Genomic DNA, 13168 nt, shown 5'->3' with positions numbered 1-13168 from the left:
TTTTGACCAGCTTTATGTTGTGACCGGATCAGCAGAGTGATAATGGAGAGAACAAACTGCACCGAGGACACAGTGAAGACTTCAGCATCTCAGTTCTCATCACTCGATTAAAAAGTGATGAATTCTACCAAAACGTCTTGTATTCGAGTGAAAATGAGGCTGATGATGAAACAGTTTTCTGATTCATTTAAGAAAAGGGATCCACAGCAGCCTCAGATGTGATCTGGGCGTTGTGGCCTGAACTTCCCCCCCAGTGACCCATCAAACAGTCTCATTGGTAACTGGCCGTCCCACTGGGACCAATCTGTTTGTTGGTCCAGCGGTATATTTATCAACTCCCTGTGCTTCTCAGTGGCACTGATATCCTGAAGACGTGGAGTCCGAGGGGTGAATGGATGGCTGGATGGAAGGATTATTTATTTGTCAGGGGTGAAAGGTCACAGCATGCCAGTGCGAGCTGGCACCGGTTGATATTCCCAGAGATGGAGAGAACTGCGTCTTTATATACCAGACCTCCTGAATGTTTGATTATTCATGTTTGAATTGGTGAACTCGATGCACCGAGTGGGTGGTTTTAGTGCTCAGAATGCACGATTTCAATGCTGAGCTTCTGGAAAGACTCAACACGGCTCACCTCTTGCATTTGAAAGTGTATTTGCTGATGAAAGTAAAAGAAAGTTCCTGTAAACTGTGGAAGGAAACCATGAAGTCCATGTCGGCTTGTTCTTCTGGTCTTTTCCTTCCCGTGTTATCTGTTTCTTCAGTTTCACCCTCTGATTTGTTTGTCTTCTCCGTCCACAGCTGGAGAACGTCATTCAGAAGAGCATGAAGCCGGACCTCGCTAATGTGCCGTCACACGTGGTTCACAACCAAGCGGCCACCATGCTGGAGATCGGAACAAACCTCCTCACGCACACGGCGGAGCAGACGCGCAAACTCAACGTGGTCGAAGCCAAGGTAACGAGACGCCGAGACGCCGAGCCCGTCGCTCCGTACGTCCTGGATCTAACGCTGTGTCCTCCACCAGGTGCTGAACCACACGTCTCGAATAGAGATCCAGCTTCTGGAGAATTCTCTGTCCACCAACAAGCTGGAGAAGGAGCTGCTCCTGCAGACGTCTGAGATCAGTCAGCTGCGAGCCAAGAACAGGTAGAAGTGTGGTGTGTTAAAACAGCCTGCTGGATCTGAGACAGAAACATCACAGTGTGACGGATTTTTACTGAGAGTAAAGAATAAAACACGTTTATTTAGAGACTTTCTGCTACTTGCAGCAAAGCGTAACAGCAGCTGTCAAGAGGTGTCGACCATGTCTGTGGCTACTGTCTGTGGTTGAGTATGTAGAAATGTCACATGTCATTCTCCATCTCTCTCACCTCATTTCCTGTTATCTCTCTGCTCTCACAGTCTCTAATAAATGTGTTAAAAAAGACCCAAAAAAAAGACCCCAGAAAAAAAAACCATAACATTCATCATGACCTGTGATTCAGCTGTTAACCTCCTGAGCTCTCTAAAATTAGATTTTTCATTTTTAAGTTCAAAGAAATATGACAAACAGCTGTCGGTTGTTAAAAATCCCCCCCGACATGTTTGAAGACATTTCTAAACACAGTAATTTGTGTCCGATGTGGTTTTTCCACAGTAAAGCTGAATTACTGAGGTGAGATTACATCCGCCCTCCTCCGACCCAAATATGAGTCGACCCCGAGTGGAGAAAAAAAAGAGAAGAGCCTTATCAGCGATTTCACAACTTAACAGTGAGAATATTTGAAACACAAGCAAGTCATTAGAGATGATGGAAACTCGTCCGCAGCTGTTGCTGCGAGACTCGCCAATATTTGGAATCACAATATTTGCGCTATTTTTCATTGTGAGGTGAACTTGGACGGTGTGCTGTAAAACATGCAGAGTGATTATCAAGCATGTTCTCTGTTTACAGTAACAGATGTGATACAAACAGTGTGTGTGTGTGTGTGTCTTCTCTGTGTCAGCTTATGTACTGACTCAGCAGATGTTTGCAGTTGCCAAGCTGCCGGCTGTGTGTGTGTGTGTGTGTGTGTGTGTGTGTGAGTTACATTCATTTTCCTACAAACATCCCTCCTGTTCTTCTTGCCTCCTCGTGTTCGGCGTGAATGCTTTCTTCATTAACTCAGCGCCTGCTCACTTCCTCTTTGCCGTCAGTTTCTCTCTGTATGTCAGTGAAATAGCGGCTCGGTTGAACCCGTCACACTCCTGAGCAGACGTGTGTGTTAGTTTCTGTAACTTAAAGCACATCAGATGAAGAAATAAGACCAGTCAGTTCAGTGACATTCCAGACATAACCTCGCGTGTTTTCAGGACTCTCTAAAAGCCTTACAGGTAGGAACATTTCCTCAACCACAAAGCATTTAATCCTTTAATGTACCTGAAAACATTTTTAAAAAGCCTGACAGTAGCGTCCTGCTGTTCAGAGAGCTGGCTCTGATTATTTTCTTCATAGCAGCAGAACTTAATGTGGTGGAACAGGTCGAAGAAACCGTAGTGCTGCTTAAAGTAATTCAGCTAAATGTATAATTCAGAGCGTGACGCTCAGATCTTTTCCTGTGCAGAGTTACAGATTTGTACTCTCTTGATGTAAAGGTAAATACTTACTGAACACACTGAACCCTGTTTTTCCTTTCCGGGTTTTGGTTTTCTGACAGTTCTCTGTTGTAGTTTCACAGCTTTTAATCAATGTGTTCCAGTGGAAACAGATAGTTTTGATGTCTTTTTTATGTTTTGGTTTCTACTTTAAACACTTCCAGGTTGTAATGAATTTTTCTAAAATGGTTAGAAGTGATTTCTGAAATCCTAATGCAACACACACATTTTCAGCTAGCATAGAGAGTCCAGAGCTCACACACACACACACATACACACAGAGTCTGCATGGAGTTGGGGACATGTGCATACTCATTAATCTACACACACACACACACACACATGCTGCACAAACCGCAGCGCCACAACGATCGGCGACTCCTCATCAGTCTTCATCACAGTAAGTGATGTTGCCTCGTTCATGTGCAGGTCAGCATATTGAAGTGATCAGAACCGGGAGCTGAAAATGTGTTTCAGCTCTTAATGTGACCAAAGTCTCACCTGCTGATGTAACATGATATCACTCATAGGTGTAAAAGAGTCACATGATACAGCCGCACATCAGAGGATGATGGAGGATGATGTTGGACTCGTGTCAGCGACACTTCAGCACAAACTGGACTTCACGGTGTAAAGTTTGGTTCGAAAAGCTCCAGATATGATCAGGTCTGACATGGCACATCTGGGTGTTAATGTACTGATATTCACATGCTACTGAACTGAAGAATCGTGGAGGCTACATCCCAAAATCAATTTACCTTCCTATTGATTGAAGGTCAGAAATTAAGTTGATTTTAAATATTTACAGTGTGAAGTAGAGGTAAGTGTTCCCTGTTTGCCGTGTTGACTGATACAGCTGGACTTTGTGTTTATGCTAGCACGCTAACCACACTAAACGTGGTAAACATTTTACCTGCTAAAAAATTAGCTTGTTAGCATTGTCATTGTGAGTGTGTTAGCATGCAGATGTTTGCATCTGCTCCAAGCACTGCTGTGCATACGTGCAGCCTCACAGAGCTGCTAGCATGGCTGTAAACTCGTCGTCTTGTTCTAATCACTTTGGTACGGCATCAGAAGCTCGTCACACACACACACACACACACACACAGCTTGGGACTTTTTGTGGGAAACATTAGCGAAGAAGACAGATTTTCCCACCCAACTCCTGTAGACCTCCAGCACACTTCCTGTTCTCTTGTCCTGCGCTCAGAGCCAGAAACATGAGTGTGAACTGGACATTCAGACACTTTCAGTGTCTCATATTTGCCTCCGAAGCCGCTGCCACTCCTTCATCAGGTTTCATTCATTTGGCTCCAGCGTTGTTGATCTAACTGCGGGCTGGAGTCTATTTTCAGCAGCCGTTCTGCTGGTTCAGCTGCAGAGATAACGTGGAGCGCAGTCCGCTCTGGCAGAAAGAATGATGGTCGGGTTATTAATCTTTATTTCACCGTTTTACGGCCTCTCAAGCAAGAGGGAGTAACTCAGGAGTTACAACCTCTGGTCCATTACGGACAGATTTGTTGTACAAATACTTTGGATTTGTGTCCTCCCTCTGACAAACACACAACCTTCATGATAAACAGTTTAATGTTAATATGAGACGTTCCAAGAGTTATTCTGTGATGACATACAGTAATTTACAACCTGCCTCCTCCAATCCTTCACAGTTTTGACATTTCCTACATTTCCCAGAATGCCGTTATCCAGCTGCTGCAAAAGTGTGATTGATGTTGTATCGTGTTGTAATCATCATCTCATGTTACCTTCCAGCTATCTGTAAGGAAAAGAAATGCAGGCTGGCACCGACTAGAGGAGCATTTTGAGTGGATGTTAATGTGAAACAGAGGCCATGGTTCTCGACTGGAAAAGGGTGGCTTGTCCCCTCTGGGTTGGAAGAGAGCTCCTGCCTCAAGTGGAGGAGTTCAAGTATCTTGGGGTCTTGTTCACGAGTGAGGGAAGGATGGAGCGTGAGATTGACAGGCGGATCGGTGCAGCGGCAGCAGTAATGCGGTACCGGTCCGTCGTGGTGAAGAAGGAGCTGAGCCGAAAGGCAAAGCTCTCGATTTACCAGTCAATCTACGTTCCCACCCTCACCTATGGTCATGAACTTTGGGTCATGACCGAAAGAACGAGATCTCGGATACAAGCGGCTGAAATGAGTTTCCTCCGCAGGGTGGCGGGGCGCTCCCTTAGAGATAGGGTGAGGAGCTCTGTCACTCGGGAGGAGCTCAGAGTAGAGCCGCTGCTCCTCCGCGTCGAGAGGAGCCAGCTGAGGTGGCACGGGCATCTCTATCGGATGCCTCCTGGACGCCTTCCTGGGAGGGTGTTCCGGGCATGCCCCACCGGGAAGAGGCCCCGGGGAAGACCCAGGTCACGCTGGAGGGACTATGTCGCTCGGCTGGCCTGGGAACGCCTCGGGGTCCCCCCCGAAGAGCTGGAGGAAGTGTCTGGGGAGAGGGAAGTCTGGGCTTTCCTGCTTAGACTGCTGCCCCCGCGACCTGGCCCCGGATAAGCGGAAGAGAATGGATGGATGGATGGATGGTTAATGTGAAACAGCTCATTCACATGTGTCACATGACTCCGTGGGCCTGAAGTTCTGTGTTTGTTCTGTGTTTCTTTCAGTCGGCTGGAGAGTAAAGTTCAGAAGTTGGAGTCTCAGCAGAAAGGAGAGCTGGAGGACATGAAGGAGGAGAAGAGCCGACTGCAGGTACAGTCAGTAGAAACCTCAATGTTTCACATCATCATCATCATCATCATTGTCAGTGTCTGTTTAAACAGGTGTGCACATATTAATATGTCATATGTTTTAACTGTATATACCATAAATAAGGTCAGGAGGACTTCAGGGACATTTTTATGTGAATCAGCCAGCCTGAGTTTTACATTTATGAAGTCAAGCTTTCAGCGTAGAAGAGTGTGACCTCATAAATGAAGTGTGCGGAAGGTTTATTTTATTGTTTCTGTTCATTCAGACTACTTCAGTCTCAGCTGGCTGACGTGAACATAAAATCTAGAATTGTAAAGTGGAAAGAATAAAATACAAAAAAAGTAAAAAGCAAGAAAGGATAAAAAAGACTCCACGTTCAAGGTTGGATGAAAAAACATATGAAGGACCAGGTGGTGCGTTAAAGTTACAGCTCTGATGTGTGAAGTCCAGGCCGACGGCACAGAGAGATTCAACAGGACTCAAACTCTCTCTTCCAGTCCGTCATCAGGACTCAGATGGCGGCCATCGAGTCTTTAGAGCGGCAGCTGAGAGTCGCCAGCAGCAACAACACGGCTCTGCAGAGGCAGCAGGCTCAGCTGATGGAGTCTGTGCACACACTCATTAACATGGTGGCTACCACGACAGGTGCACACACACACACACACACACACACACACATTGTTGAAACTTCACAGTAAGAGCGCTCTGATTTTACTGCATTTTATGTTTTCATATATTATCTTCTTTTATGTGTGTATGTGTGTGTGTGTGTGTGTGTGTGTGTGTGTGTGTGTGTGTGTGTGTGTGTGTGTGTGTGTGTTCAGGGTCACCCCCGAGGAGCCAGATGTGGAGGGACTGTGCAGATGCTTACAAGGCCGGTTACTCTGTCAGTGGTCTGTATCACATCTACATCGGCAACAGGTCTGAAGCTGTGCAGGTACGACCAACAACATCTAAGCTGCAGGTGTTTCAGTCACATGACTCACTCAATGCTACATGACGCTCACCTGTTCCCGCTCTTACCTGCCTCCTCCTCCCTGTCAGTGTTTGAGGTGCTTCTTTTGTGTGACACACCGAAACTAGAGAGCTGAAACGATAAGTCGATTATTTCATCAACAGCTAGTTTCATCTTGCCATTATTGACAATATCCACTATATTTCAATATATATCTATATATGTGCTAATATTATCAACCTAATATATCTCAATATAAATATACATTTTAAGGAGATATTCATCCCAGGAAATGAATGTAGATTTTATGACATAAAAGCATGTGTCATTCATTCCTTTAAGACAAAGAAAACACAAATCTCATCATAATACCATCACATGATACCTAATCCTGCAACAATATTGATATTATATTCAAGTATTGCAGTAATGGAGTGGGATTTTGTTGAGAATTGCTCAGTATTATGTGAACAGGACAGATTTATGTGGAGTGTTTTGGCAGATTTAAAGCTGTAAGAGTTCTTGTGCGAGACGTGAACATGTTGGCTGTGATTCCTCTGAACAGCTGTGGAGAAATTCAGATCGTTAGCTAATTATTATTATGAAGACAAGCAGCTGCTGATTCCTTACTGAAGACACAACACTGTGAAACTGGAGTCTGGAGCGTCAGATACTGAATCCTGAGTCGCAGAGGGTCGGTAAGGAAGTCATACAGAAACGTCGGAGCAGAGAGGATTGAACAGGCTGTACATGCTGAGCTGAGTGGAGTCTTTGATGGATGATCAGTACTCTAACAGAGTGCACCATCTACTGAAGGAGGAGCTGCAGGAAACTTCTCCCTCACAGTGTGTTTTCTTCTCTTCCAGGTGTACTGTGACATGGAGACGGGCGGTGGAGGCTGGACGGTCTTCCAGCGGCGGTTTAACGGCAGCGTGGACTTCCAGAGGAGCTGGAGGGAATACAAAATGGTGTGTTTGTGTGTTTGGAGCGATGGACCAAAATAAAGGTTAAAATAACAAATCTGTTCATAATCAGGCTGCACCTCTTCCCCCCCGGCAGGGTTTCGGGGACGTGTTGGGGGAACACTGGCTGGGTAATGAAGCTCTGTACCTGCTGACCGCTCAGGGTCAGTACTCTCTGAGGGTGGAGCTGAAGGACTGGGAGGGAAACTCCGCCCATTCCCAGTACGACCGGTTTACACTGACCGATGAGAGGCAACAGTACAGGTAGCCAACAGTTACACCACCTGCAGTACACACACACACACACATCCTGCGCAGACTCGACACCATACGTGTGTGTGTGAGTGTGCGACCGCGCAGAACGCCGAAATTAAATGAATCGACATCACAATCTCAAAAAAAAAAACAGCTTTGTAATGTTGAAGTGTCAACATAATGTAAGAAGCCTCGAAGCTTTGAAGTGCTGCTAATAGTTTCTTCTCATTATCGATTAATCTGCTGCTCCTTCTTTCAACTGATCAATTGTTCGGTCCACAAACTGAACCAGCTGAATTCGAAACCTTCACTTCATTGATCACTCAGCTCGTCTCCTCTCGCTCAGGTTGTATCTGAGAGGTTACAGCGGCACAGCGGGCAGACAGAGCAGCCTGACCACCCACGGGACCGGCTTCAGCACCCGAGACCAGGACAACGACAACTGTGACCACTGCAAGTGTGCCCTGATGCTCACTGGAGGTAAAGTTCCTCCTCTCTCCTCCCCTCCCCTCTCCTCTCCTCCTCTTTTCTCTCCTCACTCTCCTCTCCTCTCCTGCTCTCCTCTCTCCTCTCCTCTCCTCTCCTCTCTCCTCCCTCTCCTCTCCTCTCCTCTCCTCTCTCCTCCCTCTCCTCTCCTCTCCTGCTCTCCTCCCCTCCTTTCTCCTCCCCTCTCCTCCCCCCTCCTCCCTTCTCCTCCCCTCTCCTCTCCTGCTCTCCTCCCCTCCCCTCTCCTCTCCTCTCCTCTCCTCTCATCTCCTCTACTCTCCTCTCCTCTCCTCTCCTCTCCTCTCCTCTCCTCTCCTCTCCTCTCCTCTCCTGCTCTCCTCCCCTCCTCTCTCCTCTCCTCTCCTCTCCTCTCCTCCCCTCTCGTCTCCTCTCCTCTTCTCTCCTCCCCTCCCCTCCCCTCCCCTCCCCTCTCCTCCCCTCTCCTCTGGGCTCTGTGTGTTGCTCCATCTTCCAGGTCAGAATCATTTTGGAGGCAGATTTCTCAAAAAAAGCAGTTTCTCATTTGGAAATGTTCATTTCCTGGAAAGCAGAACACATTTCCAAGTAAATGCTGATTTCACAGGGTGGAACGGCAAAACGATAACAATCGATTTGTTTAATAAAAGCTTATTAAACAGTATGCATTATGTAATATCTCTCCATCATAAATCACACACAATAACAAAATACATATTTTTCTGATGGAGGATCACGATCAGCGATATTTTCCCAAAAGCTTGTTTCTGTCGTCTTCCCTCCTCATCTCACACTGTTCATCTTTCTCTTTGCCCTCCTCCATCTCTCTCTCTCCATCAGGTTGGTGGTTTGACGCCTGTGGTTTCTCCAACCTGAATGGTATTTACTACACCGTCGGCCACAACATCAGGAAGCTCAATGGCATCAAGTGGCACCACTTCAGAGGCCCCAGCTACTCCCTGCGCTCCACCTCCATGATGGTACGACCCTATGACTTCTAGCAACACCCCTCCACCTCCATGATGGTACGACCCCATGACTTCTAACAACACCCCTCCACCTCCATGATGGTATGATTCTGTGGCCATTCCTCCAAAATGCCACCCTGATGGTGTGAAACATCCCTCAGCTTCAGCACCATGATGGTATGACCCAACAGTTTGACCCACAACCTTCCAATCCACCACCATGATGGTACAACCCTAAAACTTCTATCAGCACCCCCTGAGAAGAGTTTATCAGACGAACGCAGAGGTCGTGAAGCGAAGAAGCGCTTCTGAGTCCAGTGATGCAATGTTTTCTACCGCCGTCAGGTTACAGATGCAGCCAATCAGTGTGGATTATTTCTCTGTCTGACAGCCAGATGCTACAAGAAGAAGAGTAAAACAAGCAGCTGCACCAAGGTTGCTGTCATGAACTTGACTTCAGTTGCTTTTTTCATTAAGTGTATAAGACTGCTGATGCACACAAGAACAAAATTCAAGCAGGAGTTGATCTCATTCTGATCAGAGCCGAACAGGCTGCTGATGGATCGATAAAGCATCTGAAGACATGAAAACTGTGCAGTTTGGATGAAAGAAGTCAACTCGCTCTGAAACGCTTTGATACTTTGACTTGTTTTAATGTGTTTATATGTTTACGCATATTAATCAACTCTTTCACGTGTGTGAGGAGAAAACGGTGTGTGAATCAAAGCATCTCATCGATGTGGTCAAAGTCGATCTGAGGATGAGCGACGATGTTTTCTTCCTCGCACTCAAAGACTTTTGAGAAGCACACAGATGATTGTGCTTTATGGATGTTTGAGATGCCCGAACGGCCAAGTGGACAAATGACGGCTCACATCCCCCCAGCTGTGTGTACTGTTAGTGGGAGCTAACAGACTTGTACATGATAAATAAAAACTGATGAATTTTGAAGGACACAACTATAAGACATGCAGCTGGAGACATCATGGCTTCAGTTATTATTCAGGAGCAGAGCAGCGATGGATAAGTAATCACACTTTTTGTACCATATGCCAGATTTTGGATTCAGCAACACTTTCGGTCTTGATCAACATACATACATACAGAAACAACAAAGGGAGGAAGGACAAAGAAATGATCCTAGTGAGAAATGACAAATTTAAAAAGTCCAACTTAATCTTTATTCTCTTATTTTATGTTGGATAAAAAGTCTGGACAATGAGTAAGAAAGAAGTAATCAAAGAAAAGCAGAAATCAGAGCAGAGAGTCCAGATCCTGAGACACAAATGTTGCTTTAATCATCTTCCTACGCCAAACAGCTTGATCGTTTCCTCGTTTTTAGTTGGACTCCATGTTTTATCTTGGCAAACACACTCATGGCACTCATACAGACATTAAATGAGTTACAGGACATATTTATATTATTCAGTTGAATTAGATTGTAATCATCTGAACTGTGCTTTTCTGTCACTCACACACACACACACACACACACACACACACACACACACCACACACCCAGATGAATGACAGAACTTCATCTTGTGACACAAAGCAAAGCAGACAACAACAAATGTTTTGGTTGGGTGTCGTCATGTTATTGCTCACATATCATTAGCAGGTTATTGTTACCAGAGTGTGACAGTAGGACTGGATGTGTGTGAGAGTGTGTGTGTGTTAAACAGTCATAGAAGTGAGTGACAGTCTGTGAGTCTTTGATTATAAAATATTTGTGTAATTTATCGACCTGCTTCAGAAAAATGTGTTTTCTTTGTTTGGAAAAAATCTGAAGAAGCAGGAGCACAAAACAGATTTGTAACCAATAACATCAGCCTGATTGATTTCATATTGACGCGTTAATACACACAGCAGCTCAGTCAATATTCTGCTTGTATTAGCCGGCAGAGTGCTGCGTACGCTATCTGTTATTGTGGCCAACAATAAATGCTGCAAAAAACAAAAATATGACTGCAGTCGTGCTGGCAGCTCCATGAACAGCACTGCTTTGAGCTAAATGCTAACATCAACATGCTAACATGACCACAGTGATAATGGTTATATGCTGATATTTAGCAGGTATTATATTTGCCATGTTTACCATCTTAGTTTAGAGTGTTTGCAAGTACAGCTGAGGCTCATGGGAATGTCACGACCCAAAGAACTGGACACATTAGAGGCTTGACTGATGATGGCGATGGAGGCTCAGGTTGGTACAATTTATTCTGACAAGATGTGAATGTGTGTATAAAATTTCATGGCGATCCATCCAACCAAAACCACAAACTCCAGCCTGCAGGTGGCGCTACAGCAAAGATTCATCCTCTGGGAACACCATCTGTGCCAAACTTCATGATAATACATCCCATAGTTATTCTGGACCAAATGTGACAGTAGTGATGGATCGTCATCCTGCAGCATTCACCTTTAAACAGTCCTCAGTACAGTTTTGTATATGAAGCCTATAGAGTTCTTTGTCAGGATGAAGAAGTCTGTACTTCTGTACTAAAATGCACTTTATGGAACAGGAAGTTTAGTGTAATAATCTTTGCTCTCTTTGTTACAGTGTGTTGTTTGCTCTGTGTTGAAGCTGTTTCAAATACTGCGAACATTAACAAGTTTCACCTTTGCAGGTTAAAACTTGTGTTTTAATTTACTGTGTATGTGTAGCAAAGCTTGTCCACTCAACTGTAAACAGTCTGCAGTATTTTGTACAATAAAATCTGTTGATAAAGCCGATCGGAGGTGGTATTACAGGTGTGATGTGTGACTGTTTCTCCCTCACTCAGCTGTCCACTGTTGGAAAAAAATTCATCTTTTTTAAAATGTCCACAAATATTTACTGATGGTATTTTGCATTTTGGAGTATTTGTCACTTGCACATCCCTGATTCCAGAAAAGATGAAACTCATAAATAAAAACTGAATTCAGTCATTAACAATCAAACTGTGTTTCCTGAAAGCAGTTTCCTGAAGTGTTCCTGAGTCCAGGTGTTAATCTCTTTATCCAATCATGTGCTCACAAAGTGTTGAACCTCGCTCCATTCGCTGTGAACCACTGAACCTTTCAATCATGATACTATCACCTGTTACCAATCAACCTGTTTACCTGTGGAATGATCCAAACAGGTGTTTTTGGAGCATTTCACATCTTTCCCAGTCTTTTGCTGCTCCTGTCACAACTTATTTGAAACGTGTTGCTGCATCAAATTTAGACTAAGCAGATATTTACAAAAATTAATGAAGCTGATGAGGTCAAACATTAAATATATTGTCTCTGTACTGTTTTCAGTTGAACAGAAAAAGGATTCGAGAGCTATCATATTCTGTTTTATTTATGTTTAACAGGGCATCTAAACTTTTTTGAAGCCAGGGTCTCAAGTTACATTTGTAGGCTAAAATTTCAATGATATCATAAATGTGTATCAATTTTAATTGAATTAATCTGAATCTGAAAACTAAAATCTTAAACTGAATTTCCCTCATTCATCAGAAGTAAATATTGCATCATCATCATTTGTCAGTTATATTTACCTAATTTTTAACAAGTAAGTAAAAAATAAATAAAATATATTTTTCCTGTAGCTACAGTATATTATAATTAGGAAGTATTGTGTCATTATCATTTATCACTTGTGTAATGACATTCCCAAAAGCATTTCAGGTGTGATTAAAATCGTTGAGAGCTGGACATAAGAGGCAAAAAAAAGTTACTGATATTTAGCATATGGGTATCAGTTATCAGAAGAGACTAAAAGATAAAATCATTGGTTTCCGTCCTAAAAACATCTGTAGTCGATTAAAAACCACATAGGAAATAATAGACAGGCAGGCTGAGGAAGATACCATCAAACAAATATCAGCGCCGAGATTGGATCACTCCCAGGTCAGTTGACTGTCGCTCTGCCTCCCTCCTGTGGTCGGACGTTTTTACTACAACATAGTACACGATTAGTTTTGCGGGCATTTCTCCAGACTCCTGCGAAACAATCCCCAGTCCGAGTCCAGAACCGTAAATAACACACTATGATGGTCCTAAAAAATCCTAAAATAGGACCGTTTGACTTGCTCAAAGATCTAAACAAAAACAAACGTATACACGTATACGCGGATAATTGTGCACACATATTTGTTCTGAACATTCGCTGTCATTTTAAACACTTTTTTTGTTAAATGTAGCTGTCTTCGTTTTCCATGACCCCAAATGCCCTGATTCGCTTTCGCAGTACCTAATTTTGTCCTTCCGT

At 44.1% G+C, this 13168-nt stretch overlaps 1 protein-coding gene across 1 annotated transcript in view; it reads left to right on the top strand.

Annotated features, from left to right (window-relative positions):
- Window positions 1–11559, top strand: part of angpt4 (angiopoietin 4) — a 44941-nt gene extending 33382 nt beyond the window's left edge. Inside the window, exons 2-10 of the mRNA XM_041951280.1 lie at window positions 802–957; window positions 1028–1149; window positions 5239–5323; window positions 5821–5968; window positions 6148–6260; window positions 7145–7246; window positions 7338–7504; window positions 7842–7975; window positions 8798–11559. Of these exons, the coding sequence (XP_041807214.1) occupies window positions 802–957; window positions 1028–1149; window positions 5239–5323; window positions 5821–5968; window positions 6148–6260; window positions 7145–7246; window positions 7338–7504; window positions 7842–7975; window positions 8798–8958 (1188 nt within the window). The 3' untranslated portion in view covers window positions 8959–11559. The remainder of the gene's footprint in view (window positions 1–801; window positions 958–1027; window positions 1150–5238; window positions 5324–5820; window positions 5969–6147; window positions 6261–7144; window positions 7247–7337; window positions 7505–7841; window positions 7976–8797) is intronic.
- The last annotated feature ends 1609 nt before the right edge of the window (window positions 11560–13168 follow it).

This window comes from Chelmon rostratus, chromosome 2, assembly GCF_017976325.1.
Source record: "Chelmon rostratus isolate fCheRos1 chromosome 2, fCheRos1.pri, whole genome shotgun sequence".
NCBI lineage: Eukaryota > Metazoa > Chordata > Actinopteri > Chaetodontiformes > Chaetodontidae > Chelmon > Chelmon rostratus.
The sequence above is the reverse complement of the archived record's forward strand: the minus strand, read 5'-3'. Positions and strand labels throughout refer to the sequence as shown.